The sequence below is a fragment of the Ailuropoda melanoleuca genome, chromosome 1 (genome assembly GCF_002007445.2).
Source record: "Ailuropoda melanoleuca isolate Jingjing chromosome 1, ASM200744v2, whole genome shotgun sequence".
NCBI lineage: Eukaryota > Metazoa > Chordata > Mammalia > Carnivora > Ursidae > Ailuropoda > Ailuropoda melanoleuca.
Window position 1 is genome coordinate 52,429,249 of NC_048218.1, and position 19,349 is coordinate 52,448,597.

General features: G+C 43.1%; 1 protein-coding gene across 1 annotated transcript in view; it reads right to left on the reverse strand.

Annotated features, from left to right (window-relative positions):
• The window catches only part of MYH15 (myosin heavy chain 15), a 151,789-nt gene extending 133,015 nt beyond the window's left edge, over positions 1-18,774 (reverse strand). The window contains 7 exon segments of the mRNA XM_034657888.1: positions 3,033-3,156; positions 5,110-5,197; positions 6,515-6,544; positions 7,187-7,343; positions 8,791-8,934; positions 14,098-14,204; positions 18,687-18,774. Coding sequence (XP_034513779.1) covers positions 3,033-3,156; positions 5,110-5,197; positions 6,515-6,544; positions 7,187-7,343; positions 8,791-8,934; positions 14,098-14,204; positions 18,687-18,774 — 738 coding nt within the window.
• Positions 18,775-19,349: the final 575 nt, after the last annotated feature.

Below are 19,349 nucleotides of genomic sequence, written 5' to 3' on the forward strand. Positions count from 1 at the left end.
ATTTCTTCCTGTTTCAGTCTTGGTAGTTTATAGGTTTCCAGGAAGGCCTCCATCTCTTCCAGATTGCTTGATTTATTGGCATAAAGCTGTAAATAAAAGTTTATAATAATCCTTCCAATTTCATTGGTGTTGGTTGTGACCTCTCCTTTTTCATTCATAATTTTATTAATTTGGGTCCTTTCTCTGTTCTTTTAGATAAGTCTTGCCAGTGGTCTGTCAATTTTATTAAGTCTTTCAAAGAAAAAGCTTCTAGTCCTGTTGATCTGCTCTGCTGTACTTCTGGTTTCTAATTCATTGATTTCTGCTCTAATTTTGGTCAACTGCTTCCTCGTGAGTGGATTAGGCCTGTCCCTCTGTTGCTGNAGTGGGTTAGGCCTGTCCCTCTGTTGCTGTTCCAGTTTCTTGAGGTGAGAATATAGAAACTGCATTTTAGATTTTTCTATTCTTTTGAGTGAGGCTTGGATGGCTATGTATTTCCCCCTTAGGACTGCCTTTGCAGTGTCCCATAGGTTTTGGACCAATGTGTTTTCATTCTCGTTGGTCTCCATAAATCGTTTAAATTGATTTTTGTTTCCTGGTTTATTGAGTCATTCCTGAGCAGGATGGTTCTTAGTCTCCAAGTGTTTGAGTTTCTTCCAAATTTTTCCTTGTGGTTGAGTTCCAATTTCAAAGTGCTGTGGTCTGAGAATATGCAGGGAATAATTTCANGGGATAATTTCAATCTTTTGGTATTGGCTGAGACCTGTTTTGTGTCCCAGAGCATGATCTATTCTTGAGAATGTTCCATGGGCATTTGAATAGAATGAGTATTCTTTGGTTCTGGGGTCAGTATTCTATTATATAACTATGAGGTCCAACTCGTCGAGTATGGCATTCAAAGTTCTTGTTTCTATGTTGGTTTTATGCTCCGGTGCTCTGTCTATTGCTGATAGTGGAGTGTTGAGGTCCCCTACTATTAACATATTTTTATCCATATGTCTCTTTATTTTGGTTAAGAGTTGGCTTGTGTATCTTGCTGCTCCCCTGTTGGGGGCATATATATTAATAATTGTCATATCCACTTGTTGAATACTTCCTTTAAGAATAATATAGTGCCCTTCTGTATCTCTCTCTATGGCCTCTAGTTTAAAATCCAGTCTATCTGATATGAGAATTGCTACTCCAGCTTTCTTTTGAGGTCCATTTGCGTGGAAGATGGTACTCCATCCCCTTACTCTAAGTCTGAATGCATCTTTGGGTTCAAAATGAGTCTCTTGTAGACAGCAAATGGATGGGTCATGTCTTTTTATCCAATCTGCAACCCTGTGGCGTTTTATGGGAGAGTTTAAGCCATTTAGATTGATAGAGATTATTGACAGATATGATTTTAATGATGCCATTTCTCTTTAAAGTCTTNTGCTCTTCTGTGTCTCTAACTATAGTCTTTAGTTTAAAATCCAGTCTGTCTGATATGAGAATTGCTATCCCAGCTTTCTTTTGAGGTCCATTNAGAATTGCTACTCCAGCTTTCTTTTGAGGTCCATTTGCGTGGAAGATGGTACTCCATCCCCTTACTCTAAGTCTGAATGCATCTTTGGGTTCAAAATGAGTCTCTTGTAGACAGCAAATGGATGGGTCATGTCTTTTTATCCAATCTGCAACCCTGTGGCGTTTTATGGGAGAGTTTAAGCCATTTAGATTGATAGAGATTAAAATATGATTTTAATGATGCCATGTTGCCAGTAAAGTCTTTGTTTCTATAGGTTATGACTTTCTGCTCTGTATCACTCTTGGGGCCTTTTTACCTTTATAGAACCCCCCTTAATATCTCCTGTAGGGCTGGTTTCGTGGTTACGAAATTGGTTAATGATTGGCGATTTTGGAACGTCTTTATTTCTCCATCAATTCTGAATGACAGCTTTGCTGGATAAAGGATCCTTGGCTGCATGTTTTTCTCTGAAAGAGCTTTAAAAATGCCCCCCCAAGCCTTTCTCTCATTCCAGGTCTCTGTAGACAGGTCTGACGTAATCCTGATACCTTTGCCTTGGTACGTGAGAAATTTCTTTGCCCTGGCCGCTTTCAATACTGTATCCTTGGATCTAATATTTGCGAATTGCACTATGACATGCCGTGGTGTAGGTTTGTAATGGTTGAGCTTGGGAGGGGTCCTCTCTGCCTCTTGGACATGAATGTTTGTTTCCCTCGCTAGATTAGGGAAGTTTTCAGCTACAATTTGTTCAAATATCTCTTCTAGACCTCTGTTTTTCTCCACCCCTTCAGGGATGCCGATGATTCTGACATTGGATCGTTTCATAGAGTCAGTAATCTCTCGTAACCTACATTCTTGAGAATGGATTTTTTGAGCCCAGATTCTATTTTAGCTTTCTCTTCTACTAACCCATCCTCCAATTCGCTGATACGTTCTTCTGCCTCATTCACCCTGGCCATCAGAGCCTCTAGTTTTGACTGCATTTGGCTCATAGAATTTTTAATTTCTGTCAGATTCGCTCTCATTTCTGCCCTTAGGGATTCTATATTCTCAGCAACGCTTTCTCTGATGCTTTTTTCAAGTTTACTCATCATCTTGACCATTGTTGCTCTGAATTCCATTTCTGATAATTGGGATACATCCGTATGTATTAATTCTGTGGCCGAGGCCAATTCTGTGGCAGAGGCCACAGACTCATTATCTTTTCTTTGCTGGGGGGGACTTCTCCTTCTCGTCATTCTGATGAAGAGAGATTGCAGGGTTGTCCAGAGCCCAAGTGTTGACTGGGACCCANGGTGCGCACTTGTTTTATAGGGATCTTAGGGATGTGGGCTTCTTGATTTTTCAGCCTGCTTTCTGGGGGAGGGGCCTGCCGCGCCGATACTCAGGCAACCCTGTTTGGGTAGAGTCTCCGTGTCCCCTGTGAGGGGGGATGGGGATGGGCACAATTATTAGACCTTTTTGATGTTTGAGAAATTTTTTTATACCTATGGGCTCAGACATGAATTTTACCATTTGCTTCAAAATTAAAGACTCTGATATACTGCTCAATCATGTTACTTACAAAACGAGAGTTGTTGTCATTTCTCAGGGTTTTGGCATTTCCAAATGCTTTCAAGATAGGATGCATGTGCTTGATTTGATCTTCTAAAGTCCCCTGAGATACAGGTAAGAGAAATATAGCAGATAAAGTTTTCAGTAAAATTCTGTAATGTGGTAAGCCCTCCAGACCCACCCTTGCTTTGATAAATAGTAGCCAAAAGCTGTTTCCAAATTTGTTTATACAACATTACTTTGCAATAAGAGCTCACAAAAATAGATGAATGAGAAGCCATCTTAACATACAATGCCCCTGTGAATATATGTGGGAGCTCATTTATTTACAATGCCTTTCTTTTGGCTGGAATTGGCCTAAGTGGGGAAAGGAGCTAGATATTCACAATCAATCAATCAATCCCATAGCCTATTTCTAGGAAAACTTCATTCCTTATATTTTCCCCATTGTTAATCTCCCTCTCTTCCCATCTAATTCTTACATCTGGAAATTTATCTTAAGATACTACAGCAGATTCTTGACATTATTAAATTATATTTTTCTTTGTTACGATTCCTAAGTAACCTAGTGGTCCATGCCAAGCAGTGAGTCAGTGATGGTATTCATTTTGAATTTGAATCATGTGTGCTCGGCCGGTCACCTCCACAGAGTGAGTCTGAATGAGCACCCAGCACCCCCATTGTAACATGGCTATGTCGTTTTCCACTCAGCATCAAAATCCATTTCATGGGAGGGATTGTGTAGTATATAGTATTCAAGAATTTATAAATTGAGGGGGGCCTGGGTGGCTCAGTTGGTTAAGTATCCTACTTTTGATTTCAGCTCAGCTTGTGAGATTAAGCCCCAATTCAGGCTCCGCACTGGGTGTGGAGCCTGCTTAAGATTGTCTTTCTCCCTCTTCTTCTGCCCCCACCTCCGTCATGTGCGTGAGCATGTACACACACACACACACACACACACACACACACACACACACACTCTTGCTCTCAAAAAAAAGTTATAAATGTACAAATACTCTATCTCTTCTATGTGTTATTTCGCCTATCCTTTAAATAAGTAAAAGGGCTATATGAGCAAAGATTTTCATAGACGTGTTATATATTATGTATTGTGTTATGTATCATCATAAGGCTCAATGGGTAGACCAAACAAACACACACTGAACAACCAAAAATGCACACAAAAATGAAGTAATATCTAGTGAATAATAGAGCTCAGTAATACCTAAAGAAATCAATCAAATTCAGGAGTATGGTGGTTGGGAAAGAAATTTTTCATGGTTTGAAAATTGGGCCAGTTTGCTATTGTGAAATACTTCTTACTTTGCAAAAACAGCAGGAAGCATCCAGGATTGAATTAAAAAAGCAAAATAACAATGCCAGACATAGAAAGATGAGAGGCTCTAACAGCTCAATAACTCATTGATTTTGAGTCCCACTCAGCATTATCTAATTTTATTTTGCATACCAATTCTCATGGTCTAGTTATTCTCAAATTATTATGAAACCCATCAACCTGTTAATGGAGCTAAACAAAGTAAACTAAATTAAAAATCACCAAAGATAAAGGTAATTAAATAGAGAGGGAAGATGAGTAGAACCTCGAATGTGATTAAAGTGGAGGTTATGCCCACCAGGCATTTGGGATTTGATCCAGGAGTTAGTGGTGAAGGAAGGAGACTTCTACCGATGCATATCTGTGGGAGTCTGACATCTCACAGTAGCTAAAGGGATTCAGAAATATCAAAAGTGGCCATTCAAGGCACTGATGACTCTAGCCTTTCAGGAAGATGACTTGGATCTTAGATGTAGTTATCAGAAGGTCCAATCAACAAAGATCCGGCTAAATAGCCCTTGAAGCAAATCTGAAACAAATTATGTAATTTCATGTTTGGGGGTTATTGGTTTGAAGCACTTGATGACCCTCTCAAGAGGCAAAGATGGGAAAAAACTTTTCTGTCATTTTCTAATTTTTCTATGGCTCTTGTCTCCTCTTTTCTCCCCAAAAGTGGTCGAGGCAGAGCCTCCATGATCAGTGGATAGGACCACCTCACCTTTCTTGCCAAGATATATGAACACTTACCGGCTTTTCCCTAGATTCACCCATGGTTGCTACGGTGGCAAAATACTGGATAATATGTTTGGTGTTCACAGTCTTTCCAGCACCAGATTCTCCTCTGTGATTAGAAATTCAATGATGCGGTTAACTGGTTTGGATTATAAATACAGTGAAAAGTTAAATCATTTTAACCATATAGGCTAAGACAAGAAGGAAAAGTTTTATGGAAAAATGGAGCTTGAGAGGAAACTCTATTAAACAGATGTAGATATTTAATCAGTTGGGAGAAGGGGAAGGACTATCTCAGGCTGGAAAAACAGCATGAACAAAAATCAAAACTCAGTACAGAAAGATTAAAGATTTCATAAAAACTGGAAGCCTGTTCTTCATGGTTCTGTTAACAAAAAGCTGAAGAGCTCCTCTATTAATTAAAGACAGGTCTCCTCATTACCAACTGTTCGAGGGATTTTTCACGTATTAAGGCTACCACATGGCTAGGTCCAACCCTCTCCCTAAGAAGAAGGCATACCAATCAATCCACCAGGCAGTTGAGTTTTAGACTTCCTTTTACCTTTGATAACCAGTTAACTTTGTGATGTGGGACGAACACAGTGGTACTAGCCTTATCACCCAAAACATCATAGGATCAAGGCCTGCCTTTATCTGCATGAAACTCCAGGAAATAGTCCATCTTCTCTGCAAAGGGCTGAACGCTAACTATTCTTCTAGCTCTAAGATTCTGAGACTATTATTCTTCTTGAGATGACAAAAGCCAATGGACAGCCCAACACATGAGGTGACAATGCCATTGCATAGGAAGACCAAGAACTTTAGCATTTCACTGCCTTTTGAATCTTAGCCTCCACGCCCCACCCCACCCCACCCAGCCACCCTGGTGACAGTTCATCTGGCCAACCAGTGCTCTTCATCAAAATTAAATACAATACAATATCACTGAAGTCTTTTCCTTCCTTTTCTCCTCCAAATCTCACCATCTCTTAGTTCCTACTGCTTAATGTACCTTGGTCTGCCCCAATTTGGCTGCCCAGATGACAGCAGGTTATCTGTTCCATCATACCCATTGAACTTTGTCTCTCTGCCCAATGAGCCAGTCCACAGACCTGTGAAAACTATTATTTCGACAGGGGGTTCTCCATCAAGAAGATGACTAAGAGCAGCCTGTGCAGTACGAGCGAGGTCTGAAAGATCTGAGACGGTGGAGGCAGCCTACCTAGAACTGTATTCGGAGTAATCACTGACTAAAGGGTTATGACAGTTTCCTGAATATCTTACTCGTGCCTAGAATGTATTCTGTACCTGAAGAGCAAACAATTCAAAGATAGTGAATTTATGTTTTATTCCCAGTGAAATGTAGGTGTCTGTTTCCGCTGAAACTCTCACCGCTAGCCAGAAAGAAGAGGCAAGTCAAACACTTACGTCAAAAGTAGACTGATTCTCCCGATCTACAAAAGAAAAGAAAATGTCAGAAATTCTTCTGCCAGAGCTTCTACGTACTGGCAAACTTGTTCAAAATTTCCTTGGTTGCAGTTTGAAGTCAGACACAAGGAAAAGGATTTGCTCTCAGTTGGATAAAGAAATACCATTTAAATAGTACAGAGTAAAAAGAGATTTTTTTTCCCTTGCCCCTAGGTATGTCAGTCCTAAGAACATATAAACCTCAGGCCCATTTTCTTGCTCCAAATACAAATGATCACTGACTAATGGTTGACATTTTTGCCATTTGAAGCCTTTTAAGAAGCATGGTGTTATAATAGCTACAGAGAAACTTCTTTGTGCCAGAAACTCTAGCAGGCGCTTTATGTAATGAAAGCTGCCATCTACAGGGGGCTTACTCCGGGCCAGCCACTGGGCTGAGCACTTTCAATGCATTATCTCACTTAATTTGACATGTGAGCTAATCATCTCCAGGACCCTAGGAGCCAGGCTCTATTTTGCCCACGTTTTATCCAAAAGAAATGGAGGCTTCCAGTGATGAGGTAACTGCAAAGGCCATGCTCTGCTCACAATGCTGCCTGCCTCTTAGTGACATGGAGAAAAAGTAGATCAGGTATTTTTACCTTTCATTTTGTAGGGCAGCCACTTACTGTGCAGCATATCCTGAAAGGCATTATCGGCCACAGTGAAGATGTGAGGGGGAGCTTCTGATCGCCTCTTCCCTTTGTAGGCAGCCACGACTTCTTTCTGATACACTGGGAGCCACTTGTAAGGGTTTATGCTCACACAGAAGAGACCTGAATATGTCTGAGGAAAAATCAGAGGAGATTTCAGAAAGCAGGTTAGAAATACTTCCAGGGCTGTCAGCTCTCTCACTGCCAGATAACATTTGCTGAAATATTTACTCATAAAGGAACTAAAAAGAGGAGAGCGTTTGGATTCTTACAGAGAAGGGACTATAACAGGAAGAGAGCGAACCAGGTGAGAGCAGCAGCGGGACCTGGGGTTACCTCTCCCTGGGGAGACCCGCTAACTACTAACACATCTGACACACACGTCTTTAGAAGGCAGAGAGGACGCCAACAGCAGGCTGAGCAGCTACCGGTTATTTGAGGCCAGAAGGTGGCTTGTGTTTCAGCAAGATTAGGAACCTGATTTTTAAGGCACTGAGAGGGAATAGCTCATTTAGGTCACTCAGTCACTATAATGGTTGAATTGTGCCCCCCCCCCCAAAAGACACCTTCAGGTCCTAATCCCCCGGAACCTGTGAATGCAATCTTATCTGGAAAACAGGATCTTTGCAGGTGTAATTAAGTTAAGGATCTCAAGATGATATGTGGGTGGGCCTTAAATCCAGTGGCTGGTGTCTTTATAAGACGCACAAAGAGGAGACGATACGGACACACAGAAGGAAAGGGATGTGAAGACAGAGGCAGAGATTGGAGTAGTGCAGCCACAAAGAATGCCAGCAGCCACTAGAAGCTGGAAAGGGTAAGGATTCTCCCCTAGAGACTCCAGAAGGAGTAGGACCCTGCTGATTTGATTTGATTTTGGACTTCTGGCTTCTAGAACTGTGATAGAATAAACTTCTGTTGTTAAGTCAACTGGTTTGTGGTAATTTTGTTACAGCATCCAAGGGAAACTAACATAGTCATGTAAATCAGAGTGCCAAGGAGCAAGGTGGCTACATGTCATGGCTTCTATAGCAGTGAAGCCCAAGTGCCACCATTTTGGCCCAATCTATTCAGCGCTGCTGCTGTTGAATAGGTTCTGAGTAAATCAAAGAATCCAAGCAACCATCACCAATGTAATGATGATGAAAACAATCATTCCTTCTTCTGAGCACAAACAGGGTGGCAGGCACTGCTCTATGTGCTTTACATTCTCTGATTCCATCCTCCAAGCTACCTTGGAGAGCCAAGCATTCTCATCTCACTTTACAGATAAGTTTCTTAATGTCTGAAGTCACCTTAACAACTAGTCAGTGACAAAAGAAGCATCTGGACACCGATCTATCAGGATCCAAGCCTCACACCCTTACTTTAGCTTGACAAACTAGGGAAAGGGCTATGGCTGTTGAGAAAATAAAATTGGGGAAATGCTAAGGCAAGGTCCCTTCCCAGTGGGCATTCCTCAAGCATTATCCCCATGTGAGTCTGCTTAAATTCAAAGTAAGCTCTTGTCCAAGAGAGGGCTGAGACATGCCAACATGAGCGCCAGCGTGCGATTTCAGCGGTGAAGCACATATACGTACATAGGTCATCCAGTGGTCATAGCGCCTCCTCAGGGTATGCAGCATGGATGCTTCATTGAGATGAGTCAGCATTGCTAGGTCTTCAATCATTTCAAACCTTGGGGGATTCATTTGCTGGACTTCATTCTCTTTGACACTCAGACTCTGCAGAGAGGAGAAAAATAGAATATGTATTTCCCTATTTTATGTTCCTTCATTTTGCCACGCACTGGAAAGAATCTTCAAGGATTCAAGAAAAAGATGCCTCATGAGAGGATGGGGCCAGAAGTTTAACCAAGCCTAATGAAAGAGACAGGTGTTTCTCCCGCCCATGATCACACCTTGCCTGAAGATAGAATATTTTGATTCAAGAAAAACTTTTAAAAATTTCATCCTGCAAGACTCTAGTCCTGCGGCTCCTCACTGACTCTGGTTGCCTCTGAGAGCACACATATCACATTGCACATGACTTGGTACCTCTCTTGATGAGTAGAAGGTTTAGAAGAAGGAATTTGGAGTGAAGGATCAAGGAGGCAGATGAATCCTTCCAGGCTTTGTTCAAGACCTATCCTCTTCCTCAATCCTTCCCCAGCTCCCTTAGCTCATTTAAAAAAAATTTTTTTGCCACATGAACGACCTGTACTGTCTTGACACAAGCTTTCGTGTAAGTTTCAATAATCAACGTCAGACTATTTGTCAGCTTGATTATAAACACCTGAAGGGGTTTTGATGGTGTTTTCTTTTATAGTTACTAAAGCATCTATTATGTGACGGACATGGTAGGTACTCAATAAATATTGATCTCTTGATTAATATGAATGCATTGCTACCAAATAGCTGTTTAGAGTTGTTTTCAAAGTTTCCTTACTATTAAACAAGCCCTTTTCCTTGTTTAATAGACATTGGTATCAACAGATGGCTCCATTTAATCTCAGCTGGTGATGGCTTCTTCCAAAACTCTCACATTCTCCTTTTTTTTTTTTTTTGAGAGCTAGAGAGGGAGCAGGGGCAGATGGAGAGGGAGCAGGAGCAGAGGGAGAGGGAGCAGAGGGAGAGGGAGCAGAGGGAGAGGGAGCAGGGGCAGAGGGAGCAGGGGCAGAGGGAGCAGAGGCAGAGGGGTTGGGGCAGAGGGAGAGGGAGCAGGGGCAGAGGGAGAGGGAGCAGGGGCAGAGGGAGCAGGGGCAGAGGGAGCAGGGGCAGAGGGAGCAGGGGCAGAGGGAGAGGGAGCAGAGGGAGAGGGAGCAGAGGGAGAGGGAGCAAAGGGAGAGGGAGCAGAGGGAGAGGGAGCAGGGGCAGAGGGAGAGGAAGCAGGGGCAGAGGCAGAGGGGTTCGGGGCAGAGGGAGAGGGAGCAGGGGCAGAGGGAGAGGGAGCAGGGGCAGAGGGAGAGGGAGCAGGGGCAGAGGCAGAGGGGTTCGGGGCAGAGGGAGAGGGAGCAGGGGCAGAGGGAGAGGGAGAATCCTCAGCAGGCTCCACACCTAGTATGGAGCCCATGGAGGGGCTCGATCTCACAATCCAGAGATCATGACCTGAGCTGAAATCAAGAGTCAGACATTTAACCAACTGAACCACCTAGGTGCCCCCACATTCTCCATATTCTTGATCAAATTCCTACCCACAGTCTGCTTTATCATTGCTCTAACAGTAATCACTTTTTTTTTAAAGATTGTATTTATTTATTTGACAGAGATAGAGACAGCCAGTGAGAGAGGGAACACAAGCAGGGGGAGTGGGAGAGGAAGAAGCAGGCTCCCAGTGGAAGAGCCTGACGTGGGGCTTGATCCCAGAACTCCGGGATCACGCCCTGAGCCGAAGGTAGACGCTTAAGGACTGAGCCACCCAGGCGCCCCTGTAATTGCTTTTTTTTTGAGTCCCTTTAATTTCCATAAGTCAAGGACTCCTTTTCTGTAGAATTTAATTAGTTGTCTTGTGTCTTTAAATACCTCTCCTTAGCTCTAATTGTGTTTTTCTCTTCTTTCACTGCCTTCTTTCTTCCGTAAATAGTACTGGACACCCACTGGCTTCGTTGTCTCTGTTAATGTTCCGGAGACTGCTCATGTGGTGATTGAAAGTGTAGTTACTTCTAACATCAGGAGGAGGAACCCAGGAGCTAGGGAGATACAGAGAGGGGCTGGGGGACTAGGGCCATCATTATGGTGGAAGGACAAACAGAACAAAGGAAATCCATTTAGACTCTTCTTTCTACATCATTAATTTAAGGCTTTCATGCTCTTCTTCCTATGATTTCTTTTGAAAATCATAATTATAACCATAATATATTTACAAAGCATCTTAAATCCTGTTGAAAAGACAGCAGTTTGGAACATGTGCTCAGACAAGAAAGCCTCTCATTTGGGGACCTGATAAAATAGGGTTGACTCCATTAAGAAAATGAAAAGATGGGACACCTGGATGACTTGGTCAATTAAGCATCTGCATTCAGCTCAAGTTATGATCTCAGGGTCTTGGAATTGAGCCCCATATCAGGCTTCCTGCTCAGGGGGAGTCTGCTTCTTCCTCTCATGCTCTCTCTCTCTCTCACTCAAATAAATAAAATCTTAAAAAAAGAAAAGAAAGTGAAACGACAACACTGGGGGAAAATCTTTACAAATCATATATCTGACAAGGGACTTGTATCCTGAATACATAAAGAAATTTTAAAATACAACAAAAAAAGCAATAAGGCAATTAAAAAATGGGCAAAGGGTTTGATTAGACTTTTCTCCAAATGTACACATTTTGGTACACAAAGGGTCAATAAGCACATGAAAAGATGCTCAGTATTATTAGGGAAATAAAAATAAATAGAAATAGGGAAATAGAAATAAAAATCACATTAAAATACCACTTCACACCCACTAGAATGGCTATCATCTAAAAGATAATAATACGTGTTGGTGAGGATATAGAGAAATTATAACCCTTACATATTGCTGGCAGGAATATAAAATGATGCAGCCATTTTGGAAGACATTTTCACAGTTCTTCAAAATGCTAGACATAGAAGTTATCAGATGCCCCAGCAATTCTACTAGGTATATACCCAAAAGAAGTTAATACGTCCACACAAAAACTTACACATGCATGTTTATGTGAGCATTCTTCCTCAATAGCCAAAACATGTAAACAACCCAAATGTCTCTCAACTGGTGAGTGAATGAACAAATGTGGTGTAGCCAATACTATGGAATATTGTTCAGCTATACAAAGGAATAAAGTACTGATACTTGCTACAACATGAATGAACCCCAGGACATTATACTAAGTGAAAGAAGCCAGACACAAAAGATTCTATGTTGTCTGATCCCATTTATTCAAAATGCCAGACTAGGCAAATCTATAGAGAAATAACATAGATCAGAGGGGAGAGAGGGGAGTGACTGCTAATAGGTACAAGATTTCTTTTTGGGATAATAAAAATATTCTAAAAATTAAATTTCAGTGAGAGTTGAATAATTCTTTAAATATACTAAAAACTGTAAAGGCACTTTTAGGCAAAGAGGCTTGAGTGATGGACTGTAGAAAAGACCCACAGCGACCACCTGGCTGAATACGGACCGGTCCATGGGGCGACCCACCTCAAAATATCGAGGCCCTCACTGACCCCAGGGCTACTTACAACAAAGTACAGTTACCAAAGCGGAGAATTCTATATGCCCCCACACCTCCTCACCTTCCCTCTTTAAAAACAGCCCCCACCCCCTGCCTCTGCAGACAGCTCTCCTCTGTCCTGCCCGCTGCTCCCTTGCATTATATTCAATAAAATTCTAACTTCTTTGTTCTGCTTCAGGTGAATTCTCGTCACCACCCACACCACCTGCTTCGGCCCAATCGCCGCCCCACATTTGGGGGCCCCCACCTGATCAGACAGACACATTTAAACACCAAAACTATTGAATTGCACACTCTAAAGAGGTGAACTACATGGTATGTAAATTATAGCTCAATAAACAATGACGGAAAAGAAACATTCACATCCGCTTTCTCTCCATTGATAAGAGATTGTCCCTGGGCTAACTTTAGGGCCCATCTGTTTCCTTATTTAGGACATTCTGAATTTTTTCTTGCCTACCTAGGCAAATTCCTGCTGATAAGGCCCAAGTTTTTCTTAATTCCATTACGTAAAATCTACCAATTGGAGACTTTTTATGTCCAGATATTGTCAAAAAGGCATATTAAGACACCGTAAGTGGTAATTTATAAGTGGCCTCCAGAGCTTTACAACTCAAACGGCAATGCTTTAGATTATAAATTGTCCGAATACCAAGATAAGGGCGTGAAAAAGACAAACCTTCTTGGTAATGATTCTGTTTGCTGTGGAGCCCAGGCGCAACCGGAAGGAGACTGGAGACGTGAATATGGGCAGGGAGTCCTCTATAAAATCTACCAGGAACTGTTCATCCGAGTCAGGCCAGAAATAAGGCCGGGCTCAGCACCACAGGGCTGGCAGGCAATCTGAGGTCAGTGATTTAGGGGAGGTTCTTAAGTGTGGATTGCTGCCCTAGATGCCCGGATGACAGGGAGAAGGGACTGCAAGCCATTCCTGCCTTACTTCACATGCCCTTCGCGACCCCTTACAGACCAGCTTATGCTCAACACCTGCCCTAAACCTCTTTCCAAGGTCATAAGGGACCTCCTAATTCTGAAATGCTGAGGCTTTCTCCAAGACCTTAATCTCTTTCTCTAACACTTGCCATTACTGACCATCCCCCATCTCTTGGCTTCTCTGGCACTGTGCTATTCTTAGTCAAATTATCCCTCTCTCTTTTTTTTTTAAGATGTATTTATTTATTTGAGAGAGAGAAAGCATGAGCAGGGGGAGGGGCAGAGAGAGAGAGAGAGAGAATCTCAAGCAGACTCGTGCTCAGTGCAGAGCCCGAGGCTCTATCCCACAACCCTGAGATCAGGACCTGAGCCAAAATCAAGCGCTGGATGCTTAACTGACGGAGCCACCCAGGGGCCCCAAATTATCCCTCTTTCTTATTCCGAACACAACTTGCTTCAGAGTTCTTTAGGTCGCTGTTCACTGTAAGCGGCACCTTTACAAAACAACTAAACTTGAAATGTTGATGAAAGAAGCAGAAACTGTGAGTTCTAGAGTCAATGATCTTTACCACTGACAGCTGCGTTGTTCTGATTTACTCAGTGTCATTTAATTTTTGATAGGCAGTGGAGGAGGAAGAAAGATGCGTGATGTTTCCAAAAGTGTATCTACTGGTGGCGTTTCTTACCTCCGGTTTTTAATTAAACTATCAGGGAAAGGACATATTTAATTATTTGATTAAATAGAGAATGTAGTTATCCCAGAGAGGAAATAAAGATTCGTTTACCTTTCCATCTGTTGTCTTGACGATTAGTTTGCCATCATTTCCTCTCCCTTTAACCTCGGCCACAACATACGCGTGTTTGCCATCATGAATCCAGCATTTCTTCTTCTCTATGGAGCAAAAGAGGATTGTAACCATCGTACTTGTACAAAATACATGTCCGATGAATATGATTTCCTTTCTGCTAATTCCGCCTGGTGACTTGGAGTCACCAATATAGGAGATTGCAGAGTTAGATAAAATCGCAAAAGCTTATCCCAAAGGAGACACACTGACTCTGTAGGAACGAGAAACACTTGAGCCAGCAGAGGCTGGGAACATCACAGACCGTTTTGCTGCGAGGAAAGCCAACACCTTACAAGCCCCTCTTCCCACCCCAACACTTAACCTCCCACTCACTGTCCCAGGTCCTGGGTAGTTGTCCTGGTGCCTCACCCTCCCCTGCTCCCCTCCAGAATACTTCACCTAGAAAGGTCTGGTTACAACCAAGTGAAAGTTCGGTTAGTGGTCATGCCTGTCTTTCAGGGTTTCTTTAGACCTTAGTTTTAATTTTGGAATAAAAGCCTGCTATGAGAATTACACGGTAGAATTGGAGCGGGGAGGAGAGAGGAGAAAGAATATGGGTTATTTTTGCCACACGGCATAACTGCTCCACAGTATTTCCCCCCACAAATCGTTTTTCTGCTCTTGGCCTCCTCGATTCCACGCCCCACCCCTATGCAAAACAGCCCTTCCCTACACGAGTAGCCAATGAGAAGCTACGGGTGAAATAAAATCTTGTCACACCTGACACAGCTTCGCTGGGCCTTACTCAGGTGCTTCTCGGGTTCTCTCCCACCTGAGACAGATAGCCGTGGATGATGAATAAGAAACCTACTTTTAGGGGCACCTGGGTGGCTCAGTTGATTAAGCCTCATGCGCTTGATTTCTGCTCAGGTCATGACCTCAGGGTCCTGAGATTGAGCCCCTGTCGGACTCCCAGTGGGTGTGGAGCCTGCTCGAGATTTTCTCTCTCCCTCTACTTCTGCCCCTCCCCGCCCCTTCTCTCCCTCGGAAGGAAGGAGGGAGGGAGGGAAGGAAGGAAGGAAGGAAGGAAGGAAGGGAGGGAGGGAGGGAGGGAGGAAGGAAGGAAAAGAAAAGAAAACCTACTTTTAAGAGAAAGCGAGTCTTACCAGAAGCTCATGGAAATTCCAAGTCACAGCGCATCAAGTAGATACAGGGGAGGGGAGAGGGGGGCACTTGGCTGGAAGAGGGACAATCTGAACCAAGGGCTAGGGACAGAGGAACCCCCCCACCCCGGGCACACGAATCACAGAAGTTAGGAGGCCTCACTGGTGCCGGACAGGCAGCCCCCACCAGACGCTCTCGCGTGCAGTGACGTTGGGCAATGCTTGCCCTTCCCTCCACCGAGCTTGGGTCTGCAAAGAATTTAGTGGCACACGACCTTCTTGCTGTCCTAGTCTTTGCTGTGCTCCCTCCCTGTTCCCCTAATTACAATCCACCGCTACAACTGCTGGGGAAGAAGATTTTTGTAATTCCTGTTAGATTGATTTTGCTTTCGCTTCTCCTTGTCGTTTACATTTTAAATGCTGGCTTTGCATTATATTTATCATTTTGATCTCTTTTTACAAAAACGGATTTTGCTTTGTGTTATGTCTGTGAAAAGAGGTTTGTTTTTGAAAAGTACCTATTTTGCATACATTTTGTGTGTTTAAGGTAAATAAATGCACTGTATTTTAAATCAAATGTTATCACTTGAAAGAAACATGGATATTAGCCGGCGCAGATTTTCACTTTTTTTTTTTTTTAGGAAAAAAACCTGAGAAAAGAGATTAAGAGAGTTGTCTGTAGTCACATAGCTAATTAGTGACAGTCGTTAGAATAATGACTCTAGAAATTAGATCACCCAGGTCCTAAATCAGTGCTCTTCCATTATAGCATGCTTCCTCGCTCTTACATGCTTGGCTTTTTTCCTCCAATTTTTCTCTGAAGGATTATGTTCAGCCCCTGCCTCATGATTAGCTCCTTCTTTTATGGCCCCTGGAAATAGGAGGGGAGAATTTTTGGAAACCCTTACCTATCTGAGGCTCCATCCCTAACAGGGATGTTTCTGAAGCTCAAGTAAAGGAACTCCTCTTTTAATTTTTACATGTTTTGCACTCGTGAATAATTGCAGAGATGGAAATGCAAGCAGCAATGGGTTTGAGTCAGGCTACCCGGATTTTAGTCCTGGCTCTGCTAGTGACAAGGTGGAAAGCAAAGGCTTCATCTCTTTGGGCCTTGGTTTTCCCATCTGTAACCTCTGGAGGTTTGCCTACGAGATTTCACATTTTTATTTTATTTTTTATTTTATTTTTTAGATTTTATTTATTTATTTGTCAGAGAGAGAGAGAGCACAAGCAGGGGAGTAGCAGGCAGAGGGAAAAGCAGCCTCCCCCCTGAGCAAGGAGCCAGATGTGGGACTCGATCCCAGGATGCTGGGATCATGACCAGAGCCAAAGCCAGATGTTTAACCGATTGAGCCACCCAGGTGTCCCATGATTTCATATTTTTAGATGATTAAATATCTTTTCTAATATAAAGACAACAACAACCAAAAGGGCAACATATGTGAATTGGAGAAAAAAATGAAAACCAAGAGAAATGTATAAAGAAAATTAAAAAAAAAAAATTCACCCTTGGGGTTCCCAGGCACCTCAGTCGGAAGAGCATGTATGTGACTCTTGATCTCGGGGTTGTAAGTTCAAGCCCCACGTTGGGTGTAGAGTTTACTAAAAATAAATAAATAAATAAAAATTTTTTTAAAAAAACACACACCCATAATGGAACAACGCAGAGAGAGCTGCTATCTGAAGCATTTCTTTCCATTCTTTTTTCTGTACTATTGATTAAGATAGGAGTAATACTGTATTCAGTTTGGTAGTTACTGGAAATAGATTGTTTATGTGTCCTAACACAAAATCATTTACATTTAGCTTGGGAACGCTGCTTTGTGTTTATCTCTACAAGCTCACTTTCTCCCCGACCCCCAGCAGTTCTAGTTTTCCTTCCCAGGCCACATAGTAATGACCAGTGTGTATTTTCCACATTTGTTGTTGCAGTGGGGCCTCCAAGGAGGAAGGTAGGCAGAGCAAGGATCACCGTCCTGTTTGACAGATGAAGACACCATGGCTCAGGAAAGTGCAGTGATTTGCTCTGATTACACTGCTGGAGAGGATCCGGGTCAGGGGATTTGAACCCAAGACTCCTTGACAAATATTCGACTCACACTACTTCCATTTGGCCTGAGTTCAAAAAAGCAAACTCCATCACCCCGCCCCAGCCCAGGGGGATGAGAATCTTTTCCTTACTGTTATTTTTGCTGCCATTGCATGTCTATGGGAAAAACCATTTGGGAAAAAAAAATTAATTAAAAATTATTGCTATATTTTAAGTAATTATTTACAGTGCTGCTCCTGCTAAATGCATCACCCAATGACCTCTAATGCTTTGGCCTAATTTTTATTTCCTCCCCGGCAACACCACGATCTTGTCCTTCATTGTCTGACTACCTGTGATAAGCTTTTGCATGACCGCTTCTGACCTCAGGGATAGTTCTGTTATTGTATTTGATTTGATGGATTATAATTAACTACTCTAAAATCCAATCATAGTAATGAACTCCAATGACTGGACACTGGGAACGGATCCAGGACTGGACTAGGATGGAAATATGTCCTACATAACCGGCTTGACTCGTAATTGGTCATATTAAGGTCTAACGTTGACTAATTCTGAGCACTGGAACAACACTCAGTATTTATGTTGTGGGATTTGGGGATTAAGATACGTAGGTAGCTTGATTCTAGATCACACTGATTCTGACTTTACACCCCTGAGGAGCTGAAATTCTGATGCCTGTGCAGCCCAGCCACGTAGAGAAGGAGGGGGAAATGTAGCATTTATTTAGAGATTTTAATGTAGAACTCAGCCTTCATCTCCAGGGTAAATCCTCATTAACCTTTGTCCTCCTGTAACTATCAGGAGACTGTTCATCAGCGTGAGCAAGTCTCCTAATTATCTCTTGTCGAGCGTTGGCTGAGTGACCCCACTGACCTGGAAGACAGCCAGAGGGTGAAGTTCCAACATCGGAAAAGTCTGAAGAGGCCCCGGGGGCAACTTCTATTTCTCCTGCCCTCCCCAAGGCTTTTCCTTTCTTCTTCCTTCGAGTGGACCAACCCCACCTACTGCCAAAGCCCCAGGCCCCTCTCTGTGCTACAGTGTTCACCCACACGCAGCGGCTTCTGAGCAAGGTTTTCTCTGGGCCCACTCCTGGGTTTGTCTGTGCGTCACCGTGCTCCCTCCAAGAGAAAACAAGCAAGCGGGGCTTGCACCAGGTCTGCCTCCCAGCCATCCTCCTCTTCCTTGCAGACTCATCCCTACCCAGGCCACTTGGCTTCTCAGTTGCTCCGTCTACAGTTCATAGAGGCAAGTGCATCCCAAGCAAGTAAGTTAGGTTCCACGACGGACGACTCTACTCCCCCAGTCAGAACTCTCAGCTGCCACCCAGAAGCAGGAAAGCCCAGGGAACCAGCAGCCACCACAAGGCTTACCATCAAAGGGCACGGCCTGGAGCGGAAGCAGCTCAGCCCGGCTTCTTCTGAGGAAGGCTGCAGCCTCTCCAAGCTCTGACAGATCCATCCTTCCTCGAGGATCCACCAAAGCAGGCTGAGGCCTGCAAGGGACCTGCAAGGATTCACTCTGTAGAAGACAGGTGTAGGAAGGAACCGGTGAGAATGGGGCACCAGGCACTAATCCAAAACACTATTCACTAGAGACAGACCAAAAAGGGTTAAATCTTCTTTTTAACTACCTCCACCCCTCCTCTCTCTCCCCACGTCTCAAGTATATGACCAAGTTGGATTCCAGAACACCTTATGGTAGCAGAGCCAACTTATCCACTAGGTACAGAAGGCACTAGCATTCATGATGCTTTCAGGGGCCCACAGAAATAGTTTAATAATAATTTTGTTTAAAATCAGAATAAAACATGACTATAATATTAATGATATATAATAATGAATCCATCCTGGGTGATACTTATTAGTCTTGATACCAATACAGTTGTAAATTCTGATTTTTAATATTTTTTGTGAAGGAGGAAGCCTGCAAAGACAGGAGTGCCTAGAACCCCTGAAAGTCATAATGCAACCCTGAACCATAGTCCTGACCTTGGCAGGTGGGAGCATGGGCCAGACTCAGAAACATCCAGTTGT